Source organism: Panthera onca, chromosome D2 (assembly GCF_046562875.1).
Source record: "Panthera onca isolate mPanOnc1 chromosome D2, mPanOnc1 haplotype 2, whole genome shotgun sequence".
NCBI classification, from domain to species: domain Eukaryota; kingdom Metazoa; phylum Chordata; class Mammalia; order Carnivora; family Felidae; genus Panthera; species Panthera onca.
The window spans coordinates 50,714,474-50,739,654 of NC_138349.1; the positions used below are offsets into that span (position 1 = coordinate 50,714,474).

General features: G+C 39.8%; 1 protein-coding gene across 15 annotated transcripts in view; it reads left to right on the forward strand.

Moving 5' to 3' along the window:
- KCNMA1 (potassium calcium-activated channel subfamily M alpha 1) overlaps window positions 1-25,181 on the forward strand; it is a 727,105-nt gene that overhangs the window by 700,239 nt on the left and 1,685 nt on the right. For 6 of the 15 annotated variants that reach the window (XM_078434439.2, XM_078434443.2, XM_078434444.2 and 3 more), the window contains 3 exons: window positions 11,910-12,104; window positions 13,995-14,113; window positions 16,474-16,698. In XM_078434439.2, the coding sequence (XP_078290565.1) occupies window positions 11,910-12,104; window positions 13,995-14,113; window positions 16,474-16,698 (539 nt within the window). Of the gene's footprint in view, window positions 1-11,909; window positions 12,105-13,994; window positions 14,114-16,473; window positions 19,134-25,181 lie in introns of those variants that run through there. The other 9 variants (XM_081790521.1, XM_078434452.2, XM_078434451.2 and 6 more) reach the window with 2 other exon arrangements.

Genomic DNA, 25,181 nt, shown 5'->3' on the forward strand with positions numbered 1-25,181 from the left:
GATGCATGCTTAGAACACACCCACATGCAATGCTCAAAGTACTTCTCTGCAGGCTGATTATTGAGGCAGCAGAATAGGAGCAAGAGTGCTCTGCTGACAGACAGACGTCATTATTCTCTGTCGTAGCTGGTATTGTTGCCCACAGTGCTGCTTCTTGATGCCTGCGTGGAAAAATCAAGGAGAGAGGTCTGGGATACAGAGCCAGGTCAGAGGGCAGAGATTTGTGTTCAGAGTTATGAGTGAACTCTGTGTTGTTCGGGCACCCACGAAACCCTGTGGCCTGCCCTGAAATTATACCTGTGTGATGGGAAATTTTGAAAGTGACACACTCTGAGCAGCATACAATTTTAGGCACAAACCAAGACCCAAGGATTAGTAGATGCTCAATAAATGTCAGTGACTGATTGATCTGAAGTTTGTGTTGTTTCAGTGTAACTGGTTTCAACACAGAAGGGGAAAGCCAAATCCTAAAGATTTAACAAAACAATAATCTTTCATGTTGACCTTCTAGACTTTGCAGAACAGAATTTATAGTGGTTTTCATTTAAAAATCATTGACTGTTTTCATTAGAAATGTTATTCATACTCAGTGTGGGGTATTTTGAAAGCACAAGAAATATATAAAGAATATATATAAATATAAATATATATAAATATATAAAGTGAACCATATTTTCAACACCCAAAGATAAGCATGATTAATACTTTGGTATATTTCCAGGGTGCCTGGGTGCCTCAGTCAGTTAAGCCTCTGACCTCAGCTCAGGTCACGACCTCACAGCTCGTGGATTTGAGGCTGCATCGGGCTCTGTGCTGACAGTTCAGAGCCTGGAGCCTGCTTCAGATTCTGTGTCTCCCTCTCTCTCTGCCCCTCCCCTGATCATGCTCTGTCTCTCTGTCTCTGTCTCTGTCTCTCTCTCTCAAAAATGAATAAACATTAAAAAATTTTTTAAATATTTTGGTATATTTCCTCCCAGATGGATAGATAAGTATGGAATCATTCAGTTTTATTATGTTGGGTTTTTTTCCCTTTTATTTTCACAGTAACTATTTTTTTAATTTTTATTTATTGAGAGAGAGACTGAGCAAGCATGAGCAGGGTAGAGGGGTACAGAGAGAGGGAGAGAGAGAATCCCAAGCAGGCTCCATGCCCAGAGGAGCCCAATGTGGGACTTGATCCCATGACTGTGAAATCATGACTTGAGCCGAAATCAAGAGTCAGACCCATAAGTGACTGAGCCACAAAGGCACCCCCACAGTTAGTATTTTATCCAGAGCATTGAATCATGTCGTCTTATTGGGTATCATGATTTACAAAGCCTTCATAGGATTTCATGAGATTCTAACATATAGCTATTCCAGAATCTATTTAACCATTACCTATTTATTGTGGGGCATTTCACTTAAAATTTTTGTTATTGTAATAATAATTAACCCTGTGATAAACATTATTGTACATAATCTTTGAACAAGAAGCAGTTTATTATCTTGAGGCAAACTTTCTGAGTTTTTAACAAATATGAACATTTAAAGCTCTTGATGCTTTTAATATTGCCAGGTTATCTCCTATTAATTTGCACTTCCATAACTGTTAGATAAATGTCATCCTATGCACTCTAGTGGACACTATTATTTTCTCTGTTAACTGCGTTTATGATAGTTTTGAAGTATATAAACTTCTAATTTGTATGTAGTCGTGTAAATGCATATTTTCTTTTGTGAATTATTCTATACTGGTTTTTTTTTTTTTGCTTTATTTTGTTTTGTTTTATTCTTTTCTATAGTTTTTATGCTGAAAAAGTGCTTGCCAAACAAGCGAACTCTCAGGTATCCTGAGATCAGTTCAGTATTCAGCTATATTTTCATCAGGTTGTTTGTGGCTGTGTTTTTTGCCTTTAACTACTTTATAAACATTTGCTTCCTTTCTTTTGCCTAGATTCATTGAGATATAATTGACTTTTAACACTATGTACATTTAAGGATACAGTGCAATGATCCAATGTATGTATTATACTGAGAAATGATTACCACAATAGGGTTAGTGGGCACAACCATTATCTCACATAGCTACATTTGTGTGTGTATGTGTGTGAGAACTTTTAAAATCTACTCTTAGCAACTTTTAAATATGTAGTACAGTATTGTTAACTGTAGTCACCCTGCTGTACATTACATCCTTAGAACTTATTCACCTTATAACTGGAAGTTTGTATCCTTTGACCACCATCCCCATATCCAGGCCCTGGCAACCACCAATCTGTTCTCTGTTTCTGTGAGATAGTTGCTTATTTATTTATTTATTTATTTATTTGGTTCCACATATAAGTGAGATTATACTATATTTGTATTTCTCTTTTGGACTTATTTTACTTAACATAACGCTCTCAGGATTCATCCGTGTTGTTGCAGTTGGCAGGATTTCATTCTTTTTATGGCTGGATATTATTCCATTGTGTATATATATATATACCACATTTTCTTTATCCACTCGTCTGCCAATGGGCACTTAGGTTGTGTCCTTGTCTTGGCTATTGTAAAAAGTTCTGCAGTGAACATGGGAGTGCAGATGTATCTTTAAGATAGTGATTTTTCATCCTTCAGGGATATACCAAGAAGGGGAATTGCGGGATCATATGTAGTTCTATTTGTAAGTTTTGAAGAACAATCATGCTGTTTTCCATAGTGGCTGCACCAATTTACGTTCCCACCAACAGTGTACAGGGGGTTCCTTTTCTCCTCATTCTCATCAACACATGTGTCATTTCTTGATTTTTTGACAACAGTAATTCTAGCAGGTGTCAGGAGACAGCTCATTGTGGTCTTGATTTGCATTTGCCTGATGATTAGTGATATTGAACACCTTTTCATGTATCTGGTGGTCATTTGAATGTCTTCTTTGAAAAAATGTCTATTCAGTTCCTTTGTCCATTTTGTGTAGGATGTTTTTTGTGACTTATTTTTGCTGTTGAGTTATACGAATTCATTCATTCATTTCCTTTTTTTAGAAATTTAATATAAATATAAATACATTTTCATAGTCAAAACTATATAAAATAAATAAAATTACAGGAAAAAATTGAAGTCAATCAGAATTCTATCACCCGTAATTAATTACCAAGTAAAATTTGAGAATACAATTATTTTTACATAAATTAGCCTTTATCTGTTGAGGTCTACACTTTTAATGTGAATTTTAGATCATGGCGTTTTTTTGGATACTGCTTTTTTGAATATGTTGCTATTATATCGTATAATTGTTACTGTGCCATTAAATATTCTCTGAAAACATAATATTAATATCTGGACAATATAACTAATGTAAATGTATTGTGACTTATTTAATCATTACCATATTGTTGAAGAATTTTTTCCAGATAGCCAGTTGCCCCTAAATCATTTGTTGAAGAAACATTTTTTCCCTTTGGTATATAATGCTTTCCTTATCATATTAAACAACAAATTAGCAAACTGTTTTTTTGTAAAGAGCCAGATGGTGAATATTTTAGGCTTTTGAGAGCCATACATACTCTGTAAGTACTTGACTTCTGTCATTATTGCACAAAAGCCTACTTGTAAACAAATGGGCATGTCTGGGTCCCAACAAAGCTTTATTTAAAAAAAAAAAACAAAAAAAAAACAATAGGGGGCAGACTAGATTTGGCCCACAGATTTGCCAACTCCCATATGAAGGTTGTATAACTACTAGGCTCTTGTTCTCACTAATCCATTCTGGTTGATTGATCTTCTCGTTTTTAATATTGTCTACAGTGTTTAATTATGAAATATTTAATATTTATTTTTAACACTTGGGAGGACAACTTCATAAACTGTTTCCAGAGGAAATTTAGCATATTCATATCAAGTTTTTAAAAAACCCAGTTGAATCTATGATTAGGCATATATCAAACTTAAAAATTTTACTAGAGGGGCGCCCGGGTGGCTCAGTCGGTTAAGCGTCTGACACTTGATTTCAGCTTCAGTCATGATCTCACGGTTCCTGGGACTGAGCACAGCCTCAGGCTCTGGACTGACAATGTGGAGTCTGTTTGGGATTCTCTCTCTCTCTCTCTCCCTCTCTCTTTGCATCCCCCCTCAAAATAAATAAAGGCACTTTAAAATAACTTACTAGAGAAAATATGACATTATAACATCCAGTTTACATGTTAAGGAACATGGTCTTTTTCTCTATTTTTCTCTTTTTCCTAATAATCTTTTCTGTTGGTAGATGATCATTACTTTGCTTGCTGTTGAACAACAGTGGCTGTTCTTCTTACTCATGACCAGTAACTGTGACATTAAAGAGAGCTTCTGGAATAGGAGAGTTAATTCTCAAACGTATATGACACTATATTCTCTTTCTTATTTCTAATTTTATTTTTTAGTTATATTTGTCATAGGCTTGCTTATTTTATTTTTTCCAAGAATTATTTCTGGTATTTATCAATTTAATAAATATCTTCCTGCAGTTTCATTAATTGATGCCTTTTCATTTCATCCTTCTGCTTTTCTAAGATAAAAAAGAACAATAAAAGACAATTCTTTTAATGCTTAGCATTATTTATTATGATTCTTTTGTATTTAATAATAAAATCATTTAAGGCTCTGAATTTGTTTCTGCAGCTTTGGCCTCAGTCTATGACATTTTTACATACCATTTTCAAATATTTAATTTTTAAATACTCTATATTCTAAGTTTGATTTCCATCTTGACCTATAGTCAGGTTTTAGAATACTTTTCTTTTAAACTTGGAGATGCTGGAATATTTACTTTTATTTCTATTATTATCTTAATTTTTTAAATGTAGACCCTACAGCTCATACTTTATTTGTATATACTGAGATTTTATACTTTGAGCTGTGGATCTTTTTTTTTTTTTTTGGTAATTATTGTTTGGGAGCTATCTAAACATGTCACAAAGTTTAGCACAAATCTACTAAATCACTTGCATTATATCCTTAATTTTCTTATATTTTGGTTTGAGCTGTGGAAGCTAGAAACACAGTGATATTTTACATACCACCCTCAGTCCACATTTATTTTACTCTAATTGCTAATTAGTTTTGCTTTCTCTATTTCAGTTATATTACTTTGTCCATAAATAGGTAATATCTTTATTGTAAATTTTAACTCTCAATATAAAGTTAACTTGCTTAATGTAACATTTAACATTTTACTCTTGAAATACAGTTTTCAATGGCTGTTTTATTTTGTTTTTTCATGTTTCTTTATGAATATATCAGAGTTTGATTTTCATTTTGGCTTTTGAACAAGTCTGAGAATCTTTGTAATTCAACCAAATCACTTAGTTCATATCTGTTTAGTTATTAACATATAATGCTATAATTTTGCATTATGCTTTACACGTGCCTCTGTAATTGTGTCTTTTATTATCCATCTTTGGGTATATTTTTGTATGCTCATTGACTCTAGTGGTATGTGAACTATCTATATTCTATTTTTGATTCTAGTTAGTGGTTACGAGGCATTCTATAAATATGTGTGAAAGTATATTTTCTAAGCATTATTGTCTAGAAAAATTTAATTCTTGATTCTTCCTTCTATGAGATCAAGGAATTCAGATGCCTTTATATCCATCCTCCTCTCTCCTACCTCATTTTGTGGACTTTTAAAAATTAATGAATGTTACTGTATTAACAGTTTTATGTCATTTTTTTTCCCTCAAGGATTACTTTTGACATTTGCATTTAGTTTAGTAATAAAAAACACAACCATTTATTAAATTCCATATTTCAATACATTTCACCAGTATTTTTAAAACAAATTTGCTCATTTTTTAATTTCTAAAAGTTTGAAAAGATCTTAAAGGATGCAAATTTTTTTCTGAGTTTTTTTTTTTTTAATGTTTATTTATTTTTCAGGGACAGAGACACAGACAGAGTGCGAGCGTGAGCTGGGGAGGGCAGAGAGAGAGGGAGACATAGAATCTGAAGCAGGCTCCAGGTTCTGAGCTGTTAGCACAGAGCCCGATGCAGGGCTCAAACCCACAAACTGTGGGATCATGACCTGAGCCAAAGTCAGATGCTCAACCAACTGAGCCACGCAGGCGCCCCTTTTCTGAGTGTTTTTTTTTTTTTTTAATGAAGTAAGTCAATAAATGCTTAGGTACTCAGAGATTCAAAATATTTTTTTTTCAAAAATATTTTTATTGCCTTCACAAATGATTGATGATTTAGCTCTATGTAGAATTCTTGGAATAAATGTGTCTTTTGAAATCTCAGTTGGCATCGTTCTTAAGTTTTCTAGAGAAGTCTCTGGCTAACCTGATCTTGTACTTTTTATTTTTGTACAGTATTGTGTCAGGTTACTTTTTTTATTTATTTAATATATATTTTTTAGATGTTTATTTATTTAATTTGAGAGAGAAAGCAAGCAAGAGCTGGGGAGGGGCAGAGAGAGAAGGAGAGAGAGAATCCCGAGCAGGCTCCACACTCAGTGCAGAGCCCGATATGGGACTTGATCCCACGACCCTGGGATCATGACATGAGCCAAAATCAAAAGTCGGACACTTAACCAACTGAGCCACCGAGATGCCCTTCTTCATTTCATATTTTAAATTTAAATATTTGCCTAGTACAGATTTAGGTGTTAACCACACCTACTTGGTGAGCCATTTCAATCCACATCCTCAGTTCATTCTTCAGCTCAGGACAGGTTGTTTTCAACTGTTTCCTTGCTTGCTTACTCATTTTTACCTGCTTGAATTTTGTTTACGACATTAACTTGTGAACACTTGCTATTTATCAATTTGATGTCTGTTGTCTTTCCTCAGTATCTACCAGCATTGTCATAGAGACAGACAGATGGAAGGAAGAAGGAAAGGAGGGAGGGAGGGAGAAAGGATGAAAGAGAGTTTCTACATGTGGTTTTGGCCAACTTCTTAGTTTTACTTCCACATCACTGACTTTTATGTATGTGATTTTAGTTCTACAACATACTGTGTATTTTTTGTTGTTGTTTTGGCAAGAACACTTCACATGAGATCTACCCACTTAAATTTTTCAGTGTATCATATAGTACTGTTAATTACTGTTTCTTAATGGATAAAAATCTGGCCATTACAAGTTTAGTTTACCTTTTAGCTGTTTCTCTTGTTTTAGGACCTTTGCTGAGATATGATTAATAATCCTGCAATTCTCCCACTTAAAGTGTGTAATTCTGTGATTTCTAGTATAATCACAAGTATGTACAATCATCACCACAGTCAATTTTAGAACATTTTCATTGTCTCAAACAACAAACAACAACAACAACAACAACAGCAACAAAAAAACCAAAAAACCTCCATACCCTTTAGCAACGGCCCATAAACCTCTGTCTCCCTCCCTGAGCACCAAGCAACCATTCATTACTCTATTGCCTATATTTCTTGATTTGGCTCTTCTACATATTTCATATAAATGGAATCATACAGTATGTAGTCTTTTGTGATTTTCTTTCACTTAACATAATGTTTTCAAGGTTCATCCATGTTGGAGCATGTTTAGTACTTTGTACCTTTTTATGGTATGAATAATATTCATATAACTGAATGATACTCACGCATGGATATCAGACATTTTACTTATGCATTTATGAGGTGATAGACATTTGGACTATTTCCATTTTGGGACTGTTGTGAATAATGCTGCTGTAAACATCTGTATACAAGTTTTCATATGGACATATATTTTTTTAGTTTTTCTTGGGTATATACACAGAAGTAGAATTACTGAGCTATATATAACTCTGTTTAACCACATGAGGAACTGTGAAACTGTTTCTCAAAGTGGCTGTATCATTTTATATTCCCACCAGTAGAGTGTTGGTGTTCCGATTTCTCCCCATCCTCAGTCTTTTTGATTATAGCCATCCTAGTGGGTGTGAAGAGATAGCTCATTGTGGTTTTGATTTGCATTTCCCTGATGACTAGTGATGTCTTTTCATTTATTTTGTTGGCCATTTGTATCTCTTTTTTTTCAGAAATGTTTGAGTCTTTTATCCATTTTTTTAAAATTGTGTTGTCTTTATATTGTTGGGTTGTTAAGATTGTATATGTATTCTGGATACTAGGCCTTATCAGATATATGACTTGCAAATATTTTCTGTCATTCTGCAGGTTTCATGGGTTTCTTTCACTTTCTGGATAGTGTACTTTGTTGCACAAAAAAGTTTTAATTTCAATGAAGTTCAATTTATTTATTTACTTATTTTTGGTTGCCTTAACTTTGCGTATCATATTTAAGAATCCATTTTCAAATCAAAAGTCATGACAATTAATCCTATGTTTTCTTCTAAGTGTTTCATAGTTTTAGCTCTTAAATTCAAGTCTTTGATCCATTTTGAATTAATTTTTATATATAGTATGAGGTAGGAGTCCAACTTTATTCTTCTGAATGTGGAAGCCCAGGTGTTGTAGCACCATTTACTTAAGAGACTATGTTCTTTCTCTATGGAGTAGACTTGGCACCCTTGCTGAAATCAATTGACAAAAGCATATGAATTTCTTCCTGTACATTCTTTAATCCCATGTCTGTCCTTCTGTCAATACTACACTATCTTGATTATAGTAGGCTTCTAGTGTATTTTGAAATTAGGAGGTTTGAGTCCTCCAACTTTTCCTTTTTTTAGATTGTTTGGTCATTTCGAGTGCTTGAAATTTCATGTGAATCTTAGAATCAACTTTTCCGTCTCTATAGAAATGGTTTTGGGGATTTTGACAGAGACTGTACTGAATCTGTAGATTGTTTGGAGGAATACTACTGTCTTAATAATATTAAGATTTCCAATCCATAAACATGGGATGCCTTTATATTTATTCAGATTTTCTTTAATTTCTTTCAACACTATTTTGTAGTTTTCATTGTACTAGTCTTGCACCTCCTTGGTTAAATTTATTCCTAAGTACTTATTCTTTATGATGCTAATATATGTGGAATATCTTAATTTTATTCTTGTATTGTTCATTGCAAGCATATAGATATACAAATGATTTTTTTTGTATATTGATTTTGTACTTGGAAACTTGCTGAACACATTTATTACCTATGATTGAATTTTAATAGATACCTTAGAATTTTCTGTATATAACATCATGTTCTCTGTAAACAGAAACATTTTGGATATGGATACCTTATTTTTTTCTAGCCTTGGCTAGAGCCCCCAGTGCTCTGTTGAATAGAGGTGGTGAGAGTTGACTTCCTTGTCTTGTTCCTGATCTTAAGAAGGGTATTGGATTCTTTTAATCATCTCTAATCATATCCATTTTAATTTAAATATCTTACATAAAAAAGTAATTGGGTAAGTTGTATAAAGTCAGCTTTCTTATAATCTGATCTTTTACTTCTTATAGAAACCATATTTAAGAAAAAATTATTTTGATTCCAAAACAGATGCTTTGATCTTTTCCTATTACTTCTTCCACTAACAATTTAATCAGTCAAAATGATGCTTTTCCTTTATATCTTAAATGTTATGGTTCCTTTTTTAAAAATATGTATACTGGCTCTTTTTATTTCTCTCTATCTTTGAGCAAGGAGAGGTCTGTTTTTCAGTATTTGAGGTCTTGACTGTTCTGCTTCCCACCTCGCTAGCTGTTAGATTCCTCCTCTTGGTCTTGATCTAAAGGGGTGATTATAGTGCAGAGACCCTTGTCAAAGTTCTTTGCTCAGCACTCACTCGTTTAATGTGCCACAGGGTTAAGTAGGGGTCTTCTGCTTCTCATGGTGGGTTATATGACTGTAGGGCTGTGGATTTACCTCCGAAAACTTCGGACATGTTTGTGGATTTTCCCCAAGGGGACCCCTACTAGAACACAACTCTAGTGGCTCTTCCCATTGCTGCTGTCCCCTCCCAGGATTCAGCACCCTGGTGACATTTGCTGTGCCACTGCTGAGTCCAAATAGGGTCTTAGAATGGGGGGAGATTAAGAAGTGCAGATTCAGGGGGGTGCCTGGGTGGCTCAGTCGGTTAAGCACCCAACTTCAGCTCAGGTCATGATTTCGTGGTTCGTGGGTTCGAGCCCCACATTGGGCTCTGTGCTGACAGCTCAGAGCCTGGAGTTTGTTTCATATTTTGTGTCTCCCTCTCTCTCTGCCCCTCCCCCGCTCATGTTCTGTCTCTCTCTCTGTCAAAAATAAATAAACATTAAAAAAATTAAAAAAAAAAGTGCAGATTCAGGGATGATGTAAACAGCCTTGGTTTGCCTACCTCTCACCTCAAGTGTAAACGATTTTTAAAAGGGAAGGTTGAGGATGAGCTGACTGTCCCTCTCACCAGCAAAAGCTGCAAGTCTCTGATATTAGGCCAGAAGTATTTATCAGGGCTTCCGGTGCACCAAGCACTTTTCTATGTGCCTCACATGTATTAGTTATATTATCCTCATAACCACTCCATTATTACATTTCATAGATCATGAAACTGAAGAACAAAAATGACAAATAACTTTCCAGGGTCACGCAGCTACTAAGTGGTGAAGCCCAGCATTAAACCCACCGCCTGGCTCTTATCTCTTGGCCACACCAGCAACATTTCTTCCTGTACCTGCCCTGGTTCTGCTTCTGTGTCCCCAGGGCCCATCTAAGCTTTAGTAGAGGATACATTCATTCTCTTCAGGGTCTAACTCCTTCTGAGTAACATTCCTAGTTTCCTTTGCTGTTAGAATTTTCTATCACTTTGGGTGTTTTGCAAGTATTTCAGTAAGGAAAGTGAATCTTGCCCCGTGAACGGCTATCATCTGAACTCAGAAGTCCTCATGGAATTTTTTGCATATGTGCTTGACCCTAATGTCTGTGCTTATTTTATGGATGAGAAAATCAAAGCCTAGAATGGTTAGTCCACCTCCCCCAAGCCATAGAACTAGTGATGGCCATGCAGGATGGGAAATTGTCCTTCCCTGGCTTGTTCCCCACTGTGTTTTGCCAGGTAAACCAACAAAATCACTGAAATGAAATTTGGCTGCCTTTCCTAACCCACTTCCAAAGGTCCACATGCCCTCAGAAGACACAGGCAAACTTTGCTTTGATTTCACTTCAGCCTGCTTGATTTCTTCTTATCTTGGAAAATGGAATGCAGACCCTCACTTGAGACTTTTCTCAAATTAGGCTGGGTGACAAATGTCTTTTTGAGCTCTTTTATTTGACCCCCTATTAATGTTTTTAAACCCTAATTGTTTTGTTCCTGACAGACCTGTTATGTTTCATGTGTGAGAGAAATGTACACATAGAAGGAAACTTCTGTCATCTTCTGTATTTGCCTCAGACTATTGAGATTATTAAAAACAAAACAAAACAACCAAAGTGCACACACGAGGGCATCTTCCTCCTTGCAATTTTATCTGGCATATTTAATTGATAGAGACTTCTGGGTTAGATTATTATCAAAGGTTGTAGTAAACTGTTGAGCGTGTGGCCTTAATGATGCTCTCGACATCTCCTTCCAACACACAAAGAAGTTTTGCCACATTGGGGAAGGCGGCTTCCTGGCATAGGGTGACAGGACCTCGGAGGAGTCCTCCTTGGGTTAGCAGCCTGTGCAAGCTGCATTTGTGTCCCAGGTCCAAAGTCCCTTAGTAGACACGTGGGACTCAAGGAAGGGGAAGCAGTATTTGCATCCCTACTGACACCAATTATGGTAAACACCAACTATTTAGACATCAGCCCTTTAATAAAAGTTCCCTGAAGTGGTTTTTGAAAGTCAAGCTCTCATGGCAGAACCAAGTAAGAGAGAAAAGAATGGAATAATTGGAGGCTGCTGTCTTTTCACTTCCCACATAAAATTATTTGAAGAGACAGGCCAGAACTTTAAACAGGAGATACCAAGAAAAGTTGTAATTTGGATGTCTGTTGTCGTGACTTTAGGGTATTTGCTTAAAGGAATTTTTTTCTCCCCTACCCCCCAACTCTCTCCCCAGACATACTTCAATGACAATATCCTTACACTAATCCGGACGCTGGTGACTGGAGGAGCCACGCCAGAGCTCGAGGCTCTGATTGCCGAGGAGAATGCACTTCGAGGGGGCTATAGCACCCCCCAGACGCTGGCCAACAGGGACCGTTGCCGCGTGGCCCAGTTAGCGCTGCTGGATGGGCCCTTTGCGGACCTGGGGGTGAGTTCATGGTGCAGAGGTCACCTGAGCCCACTGACTGGGAATAGCTTGGCCAGAGTGAACTGGGTGCCAGGGTGAGGAGCCAGGCACCTGTCTTTTCTGTCTTCTGTGGTGATTCACTAGAGGTGATGTGTATGGTGTGCTGTGTTTTACATGCAGTCCTTCATCTTTATTCCCACGGCAATCCTTTGACATAGGTTCTACTCTCAGACATTCTAAGGAAACTGAGGCTCAGAGAGACGGAAGACTGGCCCTATCAGGAATTTGCGCCAGGAACCCTGGCTTCAGAGCCTGTGGGCTTTACTCACTCCCCTAGGTATCTTCTACCACGAGCTAGGAGGCATCAGGTGATTCCAGCATGTGACCGAGGCTGGGACCCCTTTCCACAGGGTCTTAGCCTACCTCAGGGCCACTTCACTCCCAAGGCACATTAATAGCCCATGAGGAGCTTTTCAAAACCACTGATGGCCATGTCCAGTTCCCAGGATTCTGAGTTTTTGTATCTGGGTATATGCCAGGCATTGGAGGTTTTTAAAACACCACCAGTAATTATGTGCATCTCGAGCCACTGGCCAAACAAATGGCATCTCATGTGGACCATTTAATGTCTCTAATTCCAGACCTAGGTCTTTGCATCTCTGAGGCTGCACCCAGTTAATCTCCCCCACGCCCTTCCTGCCGCAGAGGGGATGACCAGTGCCTCCCTTTGGGCTCCACACAACAACTGGGTTCTCACACTTGGGCAGAAGTATGCAGTCTTGACCCTTATTCACAGCCCTATACGGCATCCACGGATGGGTTCAAGGGGTGGAGCCACAAATCTTGGCAACCAATACATTTATTGCACAAACAATAGCGTCGCCCAAGGAAAGGGTCACTTTTGCTATTTCTTCTGAAACTATGATGCTGACTTGCACCATATTTTAGTATGGTTATGGATAAGGACCTATGTTAGACTGGGCTTTTTGGAAAGGCAGCTTCCGTAGCTCGTGGCTCCTTTCATCTATCACCGACTTACTGATACACTTTAAAAGGATAAAGACTTTAAATGACGGTAAGATATGGCCCCATTTGTGTTCTATAATATGATGCCCATTTGGAAATTCCAACAAGACAAGAAGGACACAGGCAGCCACTTTATTCCCAGCGATGTCATTCTTCAGTGCCCTTCCTACACTCACACCCACCTGAAGCCACCTGGCTGTGTGAAGCCAGCATTTCCAAGTGAGTGGAGTTGCTTTCACATTCCATGTCGGGCCCCAGACCCTCTGGGAGGTGACTGTGAACTGATTAGGACTGTGAATCCCACTTATTCCACCTGCAGCTCTCCACCTCCTGGGGAAACACATTCTCTTCCACCGCGCCATCTCTGAGGTCTGTAAATTGTGCTTTTCACACAGTCTTTTCCCTGAAAGAGTCTTTCACCGTAGCACCTGGTGGGGTCTTTTCTCCTCGCAGTGATTTTAATTATCACTCGAGCAGTTTTGACAACACGGTCAGATCACAGTGATTACAGCTGAGCTGGGGCTAAACATAATCGCCATTTTGCCCAGCTGGTTTCTTCTCTGCCAAACATGCATGTGAGAGCTTCGAGCCTTACACAATCACTTAGAATGAGGGAGAGGCCCATTCTCTCTAGGGCTCTCATTGCTACAGATGGAAAACTGGGGAGAACCGGAGGAGAACCCCATCATTATCTGATCCCCCAAAATTACCAGTATTGGATGTAGGCTCTTAATCACATTGACTGCTTTAGCCTCAGTCCCTTGGAACAGACCCTCCAACTCAGGAGACACAAATACAAGCTTTCACGAAAAGGCTCTGTTCCCCCTGGACCTCTACTTCCAGGCAAATGAAAATGTTTTTCTCTGTTCTTTTCTTGTCTCCCAGGATGGTGGTTGTTATGGTGATCTGTTCTGCAAAGCTCTGAAAACGTATAATATGCTTTGTTTTGGAATTTACCGGCTGAGAGATGCTCACCTCAGCACCCCCAGCCAATGCACGAAGAGGTGAGTATATTTCCACTCTCCTCTCCCACCCCGAATGCAGAGACAGAAATGCCCTGTCTTGTTTCCCACTGTGAAGGCAAAGGTCCAAGTACATGCTCTCAACATGCAAATGACTCTGCCCGCATTAAATCCAACACTGGGTTTGGAGGTTATGGGAGGCTTTTTTCTTTAATTCCTCATAGCAGATGTAAAGACATTATGGGAAGAATTCAAGTTTTATAGAATAGTTCCTGAATAGGAGCATCTCCTCCAAACTCTAGCTACTGGGATTATTCTGCCGGTACCTCATAAAGAGATATTTCATATTGCTAGTGTTTAAGATAGATGTTTCCTTTGCCATATCTTAGATGCCTCTGCTTTTACTTAATATATTTTTAATTGACTCACTTTTTAAACTTTTATATATTTATTTCAAGAAATTTGTGTGTTATCACCTTAAGCAGAAAAATATAATAGTTTATGTGTGCTAGTTATATATTTTTAATTGCACTAAAATAAATTCATAGCAGCCCCAAATTAAAAGTATATCATAGAATTACCCAAATCTGTGCATTTGCATACTATATCTCAAGAAACAATGCTACAGAGATTAGTATTTCTCAGCTTTGCTTGCACATTAGAATCACCAGGGGTGCTTTTTAAAAATATTCTGCTTTCCCTGATTTATCTGGTCTGGCTTGAAAGTGTAGATAATTTCTTAGTGCCCAGAGATTACAGTATATACCCAGAGTTGCGGCTAATTGCTGTAGACTAGTGAGTTCTCAAAGTTTAGAGAGCAACAGAATCACCTACAAAGCTTGTTACAACACAAATTGCTAGACCCCACTCCCCAGAATGTCTGACTCTGTAGGTCTGGAGTGAAGTTGCTTAAGAATTTGCATTTTAGGGACACCAGGGTAGCTCAGTTGTTTGAGAATCCAGCTCTTGATTTCAACTCAGGTCATGATCCCAGAGTCATGGATCAAGCCCTGTGATGGGCTCCATACTGAGTGTGGAACCTGTTTATGATTCTCTCGATTTCTGACTGGTGTGAGGTGATATCTGAATGTAGTTGTGATTTGTATTTCCCTGATGATGAACGATGCTGAGCATGTTTTCATGTGTCTGTACAAACGCAGAGGGAAGCAAACCATGAGAGACTCTTAAACACAGAGAGTAAACTGAGGCTTGATGGGGGTTGGGGGGTGGGAAAAATGGGTGATGGGCACTGAGGAGGGCGCTTGTTGGGATGAGCACTGGGTGTTGTATATAAGTGATGTATCATGGGAATCTATGCACACTGTATACACTGTATGTTAGCTAACTTGAGAATAAATTATATAATCTTAACAAAATAATTTTAAAAATTAAAAATTAAATTAAAAAAGATTATATCTCCCTCTGCCCTTCCCCGTCTCCCTCTCAAAAAAAATAAATAAAAGAAGTTGCATTTTATTTATTTTCAAATGTTTACTTGTTTTGATAGAGAGAGAGCATGCACAAGCAGGGGAAGGGCAGAAAGAGAGGGAGAGAGAGAGAGAATCCCAACGAGGCCCTGCACTGTCAGCACAGAGCCCGACACAGGGCCAGAACTCACAAACTGGGAGATCATGACCAGAGCCGAAATCGGGAGTTGGACACTTAGCCCACTGAGCCATCCATGCACCCCCCAAGAAAATGCATTTTAAGTGATGCCCCGGTGTTGCTGATATGTCTTGGCTTGAGGACCCACTTTGGGATCTCCTTCTACTAGAGAGGAGGCGGTGGGGTTTTTTTTGGTTGTTGTTTTGTTTTGTTTTATTTTGTTTTGTTTTGTTTTGTGTTAGCGGTGTCTGGCGTTAACCAGAGAAAGCTTGATGGGGTTGAGAATAGTTAAAGCAGGACTAGCACAGAGGCAGGGAGGGATCTTATCTTCTCTCATTTAGAAAAAAATCCCCACCAAAATTGATTTTTAAGAGGTAAAGAGTGAGAAAAGGCTGAGAAGATGTTAGGTCATGGGAAACAAAGACCCTGTAAGGTGTGTCAGAACATTCTCTAGCAAAAGAGGCGGTGCAGTCAGTGAACCTCCTGCATGCGTCTGGGCTACTCAGGATCTGAAGTGAACTCGAACTTCAGTGGAAAGGGGTGGGGACCATCAGAAGCGCGGGACCATCAGAAGGCTCACCAATTGAGCCTCTGGTGCCAGGGCTCACGGCTGGCCACCTGCACTGAGCTGAAGAGAGGAAGAGCTAGTTCAGCTTGGAAGATAATATTTAAGGTCTTGGACCGGGTAGAAGCCTTCCAGATCCTCTGCAAGACCTGAGGATCCTTTTCGGTTCAATGAGAGGTGAAATACGCACCCAGTTGTCCTCATTCTGTGACCCCTTTGCTTCCCTGTCCAGGTACGTCATCACCAACCCCCCGTACGAGTTTGAGCTCGTGCCGACAGACCTGATCTTCTGCTTGATGCAGTTTGACCACAACGCCGGCCAGTCCCGGGCCAGCCTCTCCCATTCCTCCCACTCGTCCCAGTCATCCAGCAAGAAGAGCTCCTCCGTGCACTCCATCCCATCCACCGCAAACCGACCCAACCGACCCAAGTCCCGGGAGTCCCGAGACAAACAGAAGTACGTGCAGGAAGAGCGCCTCTGATATGTGTATCCACTGCCACCGTGTGTGAAACTGTATCTGCCACTCATTTCCCCAGTGGGTGTTTCCAACAGTAACTTCCCCCCTTTTCCCCTGTAGCCACCCCCTTTTTTTTACACATATTTGCATATGTATGATAGTGTGCATGTGGTTGCCATTTTTATTTCACCACCATAAAACCCTTGAGCACAACAGCAAATAAGCAGAAGGACCAAAAGTTATTTATGATTCTAGGGGAAAAATAACCCAAAGGCATGCTCCAGACATAAATAGCTCACTGCAGGAAGGAGTTCGCAGAGTAGAGGAGCGTCATTGTGATCCATGTCAGTTATGCAAAGCAAGTTTAGTTAATGTAGAAGAAAAGTTTGTTCTGATTGATCAGGATTATCAGGGTGCTTCGGGTTTTGATTTTGTTGTTGTTTTCCTTTCTTTCTTCTTCTTTTTTAATACACACGCAATAATATACACATACACATTTCTTTGAAGCAAGCAACCAAAAAGCAACAAAAACACATCGATTGTTTCCACTCTCACTCTCTGGGCTGAAGTATCGCGAAGCATTTAAAAGGCTTTCACCATTTGTGTAGACGATTATTAAGCATCTGCTTTTGTAAGAGAACATCCTAGCTTTTTTTACTCACCAAGGCCTTTCGTCCCAGAGCTAGCTTCCTCTGGGAGTTCTTAGGCACATTTCTACCCTTACTATGGAGGAAAGAATCGTATCCCATTCGTGGATGTATCAAATTCTAGTCATCTAAGTGAACAGAGGTTTGATTGCATATTAAATTGTTATTCTGTCTCCTTATGCCATATGACTAGCTATTTTTTTTTCTTTCACTTTTGACATTTGGGATGAAAAGCCATATGTATCATAAATATCAGATGTAAGTCATTAAAAACTGCCTTCCTGGGACTTTTACATCTTTTAAAAGGTGAATTACTTACCTTATGTACAGAATAAATAATGCTCAGGAAAGAGCGAGTATTTTTCCATGCATTCTCAGGGGACCTTTTTACTCCCCTTTGTTTGATTAGCTAAGGCCCCAGTGCCAGGCAGGAGCAGGGGCTGGGGCCAAGCTAGAGTGTGAGGAAGATAAACCCAGCAGCAGATCATGTTTTTCTAGGAGCCAACATGCTAAATAAATCAGATTGTGGGGGGATCGAGCCACAGTTGACTCGACAGAGACAAAAGCTAGCTACTACTTCAAACTGTGGGCACAGCTGCATGGCGCTGGCTGTCCCAAAGCAGGAAGCTGGTGGGAAAATTCCTCCTCCTCAATTTCTTGAACACAGCCAATTCACTTAGGCAGGTGAATGACGGTAATAGCGAACCACTCCTTACCGTCATGAGACGGGGGAGAAGAAGTGTGCAACAGTGAGCCAAACACATTTTGGTATAATTCTTGTTTTTTTTTTCTTTTGTTTTCTTTCTTTCCTTCCTTTTTGAACAGTTAGTAAAGCATGAGCTGAAAGGTAGAAAAATCCCTTTTTCAGCATACAGTTGTCAGATGTTTATGCATGCTGTAGGCGGTGCGGTAGTTCTTATGAATCGGCAAACTCCACCATAACCGAATTATCCTGTGTGTGGACTAGCCCTGGGCTGGCGTATACCTGTTTGAAGTGTCTACTTGAGCAGATTCCACCAAACAGAATAGGGGTGGAGGGGAGGAGAAATATGTCACAGTGGTACCATCTCTAAAAAGGTGTTTTTATGGTGAATGCTTTGAGTTTAGATTTCGGATCCCCTCTCTCCCCTAAGCATGATAGTTTTGGAGATTTGCTTGCTGTGTGAATTGACAAGCACTTTTACTGACAAAATGGTGAGGTTCAGTCTGCACCTGTGCCCCCACACCAAAGACAGGGCAGTATTCAGACCAGGAATGGGGTGGGGAAAAATTGTATACATGTATATTAAAAAGCCCTATGAGTGGAAGAATTTTTTTTCAAATTATTTTTGTCCCCATATATATCGATTTCTATATTACGTATAACTATCTATCCTTTTATATAGAACTATATCTATATCTACATATATGTACACACACACACATATACATGTGTGTGTGTGTGTGTATATATATATATACACACACGTATACCCCAGTTTGGGATCATGAAGAGCTTTTCATGCATTCTTTGCAAAGGAGGTTATAAAGTTGTGCCCATAGAACATTTATAACTATAAGAATGTGCCAGTTAAAGTGCTCGACAGGAAATATGACAGTTTAAAAGCATTGTAAAACTCACATAGCTTACTTCTCTCTCTAAAGTGCAACAAGGATGAATAGAATGGGCCAAGGTATGACAATTAATGGTTCTGCATGACCTAGCCACTGCTGGGGGTTTTCTTCTATAACGTTGTCCTTGTGAAAACTTTTGTGACATTAAAAAAAAAAAGGAGTTACAAATTTTATTCTGTTATTGGTTTGTTTCTTTTTGTTTATATTGTTCTGTTTGTGGTTTTCTTTAGTTTGTTTTGCTTTTTTTTTTTTCCTCCTCCCCTTCCCCCTCCCTTTCCCTCCCTACTTCTCTTTCCTCCACTTTCTAAATTGCTCAGCGCAATGAGGCTGTGCCGCTGCTACCGCTAGATCCCTTAGAGTTTGTTTTGGTGTTCTTGGTTTTGGGGTTGGGTGATTTGGGGGGAACTTCTCTCCATCTGGCTTGCCTTCGAATCTGCACGTGGCCTCCCTGCCCACCTTGGTACCTTGCTCCAAGTCCAAAAGCCTTTTGCCATCGAGAAACCCAGCTTCCTCCACTTCCCCCCATTACCACGACCCCAACCCGGCCCCCACCATCGGTCTGTCCACATCTCTGTGTTTATCTTGGCAAGACCTACTACAAGTGTGATGCCAGATGATAAACTTCGCTGGAAAACATTTGCAGCTATTCCATTTGGCAAACCTGCTTCTTGGTTAATATTTTGTCCCTCTTTTTAATTTAGACCAGGAGGTTCATTAATGACAGAACATTGGTCTCCTTTATGTTTGATCAGGATGACCCCAAGTTAAAACTGTTCAGTTATGTGTATCAACTCATAGCCCACACCCAGTGATCTGAGGTTTCATGACTCAGTCTCTGTATTTTCCAGGTCTCTCCTGTCACCTGCCTTTGTTCAATCCCAACCAGAGATTGGGCAGATAGAAGTAAATCCAAAATGCGTGTTATATACAGTCTGTTAGCAGCTCTGACGAGATGATGCTGTGACAGGAATGGAGTGGGAACAGACTATGACATGAGATGTAACTTTGGAATTTTCCCTGGACTTAGGGCACACACTTGAGAGTTGACTATAGTATTTGGCCAATGATGTATTCAGTGATGAAAAGGTATCATTGTGACCTCTATTCTGTTAGCTGAAACTACTGTATTATACTTTCCTCAACAGAACACAGAGTCTCCTCCATTGTTTTCCATGTGACCCCAAACTTCCCCATTCCCCCTCAGGTTCTCTTAGGAAGTACACAGGGTTCTCATATTATGTCTCTCCCTTTCCTGCTCCCCATAAAAAAAAAGAATAGAAGAGAAGAGGAAAGAAAAAGAGAAGGAAAGAAAGTAAAAGAAAGAAGTAGGTAAAGGTAGAAAGTGAAATAATTATTTGAAGAGAAGGTATATACATTTTAAAAGAGCAATAGCTAGCAACTCAATTATCTGTACCATTCTAGAAGAGAAGCAGTCTGTGAGCCATTCAGTCCAATTTGCTTTAGGCTTTGAAGGGCTGAACCTTAAGTGAGTGGTTAGACCGGGAGGTGCAGTGAAGCTTTCTCAGCCTCAATGTTCACCCAGATGATCATAAAATCATCAGCACCCCTAAGGACTGCTACCCAGGGTCCTTCCTGAAAGCCAGTTCAGATGTATAAAGGGAAAGATGGGCCCATATACATAGAGTTCTACCACAACTGGAGAAGTATCAGATTCTGTTATGAATATTAAGGATTGTGACCCAGAACATTACAATAACGCTCAGTAATATTTTGAAATAAATTGACCTTAAATATTTTTATACCATTCATCATGTTATACATTATCTTTACTCCTTTGGCTTATCTTAAAAAAAAACAAACAGTGAATGCCTCTAGGTGCTTCCCGATGCTACTGTGCTGTTGGCACTTTCTTCTGAGAAGGGGAACACCCTCGTAAGTTCCATGAGACAGAACTGACTGTGCCTCCAGCCAGTATTGTCAAGATCTCAGATGACCAGAAAAACCTTAGACTGGCTCTTCTTCAGCATGGGAAAAGCCTAAAGGTGTCTGTATCCCAATAGGGACAATTAAATCAACCTGCCAGGTTCCTATAGCAACAGGATCCTATCCTTCAGGTTTTGGAAGGATAAAAAGGATAGTGTAGAAACTTGGGGGGCCACGGAAGTCAAGACAGGGTAAAAATCAGTGTCTCCAGAAGCTTCTTCAGCCCATCCCTGTTTTGTCATAACATGATGAAGAATAAGCTGTGGGCACTTATCACTAAATTGGTTGCCTGTCTCCCACCAGGAGATTACATATCTATTGCCTAGGGAGGTGAGGGGGCCTACCCCTTGCCATCCAAAAGGGAACAGTGAAGAGTCTGTCCTCGGGGTGCAGCTGAATCAAGGCCCCAGGAAAGGGCCAAAGGGGGAAGTTTGCTCAGCCCAGCGAATGGCAGCATCAGACTTTCAGTGAAAAGAGGAAACTAGAGCCATGGCGGACAATTGCAAATGACAGTTTTCACAAATGGAAGCTGCCTTGGTTTGGGTACAAATGACTTTCATTTCTATGAAATAGCCATACTTTGCCTATGGAGAGGAAAGAAGGCAGTATGCATGGGTGGGTCCACTGTGGGCCTCAGGGTCTGCCAGGCAAAGGGCAAAAGCCAGCCTGCCTCCGGAAAGGTGAGCTGTGAAACCATACAGCGTTACCTTTGAAGGTGTCAGCTCCTGGTTAGGGCTTACTGTTCTCAGCTGTTGTCTCTACCCAAACAGCCTTTTTCTTTCAAGCCCTCTCTCTCTAAACCTCAGCTTGTGGTACAGCGAGAAAAGGACCAATTATTTCAAATACGTTTGCTGTATTATCATCTCTCCTTTCGTGTACTCTTCTCTGGGGAGTAGTTATGTGAAAAGGCTAAATCCCACAGCACTGACAACCCACAGAGACAGCGAGGCTCAGTTTTCATAGTGCAGCCTATTTCTCTGCTTGCAGGCATCCAGGCAGTCAGGTCCGCCCAGCTCTGGCGTTCTTTCCCACCCATAGCCCACTCCTCCAGGCTCCTTATGGCTTGGGGAAGTCCTCACTCATATCCTGGACCCTTCTGTCTCAGTGATGAAAATAGCAATGGAAGACGCAGATGGTTCATGGATGGGATAGGGCACCTGTTGAGTATAAAGCCATTATTTCAAGGATACAGGTCCTACAGCAGGGTAGCATCCTTGAACCCCCCAGAAAGAACACTGGGTCACTCCTTCCTCTTCTTACCTTCCAAATGAAGGTAGCCCAAGTGAATCCTCCTCTGTCATCTCTGCTGCCAAAATCCCCATTCTGTGGGCCAGCACCCCAATTTATGTTCCCTAGTTCTCCATCCCTGGTTCATTTGCAGCCACACTGAAAAGTACCGCCCATCCTTACGCAACCCTTTAGTACTGAGAATATTCACGTTAATGCTAACGTGTAACATAACCTTATGTGACAAGCTGACTGACACCTTAGTGCTTACTTGGTGCCAGATACTTTTCTAAGCACTTTACATACATTAACTCATTCAATCCTCACACAAGCTCAGATGTACATGTGGTTAGCATCTCTGTTTGAAGGATGCAGAATCTGAAAGATTTGTTCAAAGGCATCCAGCCAGAAAGTGGCAGAGTGGAATTTAAAGCTGGGCTATGAACTCTGCCACTATGCTGTGATGTGGCTACTAACAGACGTACGTGCTCACGTTTATTTACCATATCTGGACCTGCAGTAAGTGCTTCACCAGCACTAGCCCCTTTCATCCAGACCACATTAGGAAGATTTGATCACTAGCCCATTTTACAGAAGAGAAACTAGCAGAGATCAATTATATAGTGACTTTCTTGGAGCCATGCAACTACCATGTGAGACCCCAGATCCATTTAGACTTCCCCACTGCCCACGCCATCTCCTTAGCCCACACCTCATCACTGGTCCATGGTGGATAGCTCAGGGCGTGGCTGGTCTTGATAGGTGCCTTCTCCCGATGGTAGTGTCAGGTCTTTTAGAGGCATCTCTTCTGCAGTCACTGTCTATGTTGTTCTACTAGCCCACTCGCCAGAGCCTAAAATGCCTTCCTTTCCTGATCTGGGCAGGTCACACACTGTACTTGCAGTGATGACGTCATGCTTTGCATCCTCAAGAGACTTAACAAATAGGGCTGTTTTTTTTTGTTTTTTTTTTTTTTCCTGACAGTGAGGAGCTCCTTGCAGCTAGATCCATTGCCCCTCCCATTTTAGGAACAAAAATGAAGCTCCCCGAAATCTTTTTGGCATAGGGGATGAGGCAGGGAGAGGAGATAAACCCAGGGATTTGGATTTATCCTGGACCACTTCAGCACCCATTTAAATCCTTTCCCTGAGTATTCTTCCTATAGCCAATGTTGTAGCTTCCCATTGGCACAGTTTCTTCTTTGGAAGATGAGATTCAGTGAACCAAAGTGTCATCATCATGCTCAACGCACTCTCTTGAAGAAAACGACTGGCGATCAGTTAAGTGTGTGTTCCTCTGATGCCCTGTGGAAGAATCTTTTCATGAAATACCTTTGCCCCTGGATATTTTAATAGAATGCTCAGAGCATTGATATATTTCCATTTCCTCAACATCCTATCCAACCAAGTCTCCAACAACATGTATGTTTATATCTTACAAGGTACCCAAATTAAAAAGCATGTTTCTCAGGCATAACAAAAACCTCAACTCATCACCAGGATGCACTTTAACACAAGTCCTTCTTGTGTGGAAGTTCAGTGGCCAAAACACAGGGGCTACTCTTCTTAGATTTTCTTTTAAGGAGAGAAATTTAGAAAGAAAGAGAATGAAGCTTAAATGGGGAAATAATGCTCTCTATCTTACCGACAGCAGAAGGAAATTGATATTCTCTCTGCCGTGAAAGGTCAAAATGCCAACTTTGAATTGAACTGTAAAGACTAAATTTTGAACAATTATTCTCTGCAGCAGTTGTAAAAATTTCAGCAAATTGCAGCTGTCTTAGGTCTTTCGCCCAAAAGACCTACTCGTTTCCATCAAAAGAGTTCAGTCTCCTTTCCAAACTGGCATGTCCAACCCAGCACTAAATCCCTTTGCAAAATCAGTCCACACAGTGGTACAGCCAAAACCAAGGGCAGCTCAGGCAAACAGCACAGGCGCTAGGTTCAGCTCTTCTGAAAATCATCTTTATACATAAACCGTTGGAAAAAGTCGTAGTTTGAAATTGTTTCAGCGGCCTGGCAATGCTTTTAAAACATGATAACCATCACACTTTACTCCTCTCTGAAAGGTTAGTTTAATCGTAGATCACAAAAAATTGGTTTCCACAAATGCATAATGGTTCATCTATGTCACACTTGAACTAAATGGTTTTTTAAATGGAGCTGAAATTATTTTGATGTGTACACAGTCCTGGATTTCTATACAACCTTTTTTAACCAGTCCATCAGGAACCTTGCCTCTAAAGCCTCATTAATAATTCAGATGTGCTGATGACTTTAAAAGATCTATGGAATTGAAGCTTAGGAAAAAAAAAAAAACTCTGCTTGACAAAAAGATAAATGAATGTAGAAAGAAGCTGTAGGAGTCTGGCAAGCTGTAGATCATCTCAGAACAGATTGTAACTTTATCATTCTGTCAGGGGGAATAATTTAAAGCACTTAATCAGTTAGCTTCACTGTGAGGATGTAGCATTATGAATTCCTATCGTCCAATCTGTTCAAATCAAAGTGAACTTAATTATAATAGGTGAGAGAGCCAGAGCAGGAGAAAGGGGAGTGGAGAATGATCCAAGAGAGAGACAGTAGTTTCCTGGGGGTAAACTGAGCTGCTGAACAAAGGGTAGTGAGCAAGCTCTCACTAACCCACTCCAGTGACAGTGTTTACATTGAGGGCTCAGACTTGACACAGCAAGAGAAAGTATAGATCAAGGAGAAATAAGCAGAGCGATCGTGAGCTGATCACAGATGCTGAATTTGTAGATCATTAGCCCATCCGACAGACACACATACACACACATACTCACACTTCTCTATCAAGCCATTTTTTGTTACGTATCAGTCCAGAACCATGAACAGGCCAGTTGTGAATTGTTCTGATAGGCAGAAGAGAAGCCATTGTCTCTAGAGCAGTGGATGTGCCTGAAAGCTTTTTCCTTTTTTCTTTTCTTTTCCTAAGCCACTAATATGATTCCCAAATTACAATGTCTTATTTGCCCGGTCTCTTCATATCTGTACACATAGCCGATTATGCAGAAAGTTTCAAATCCTAGA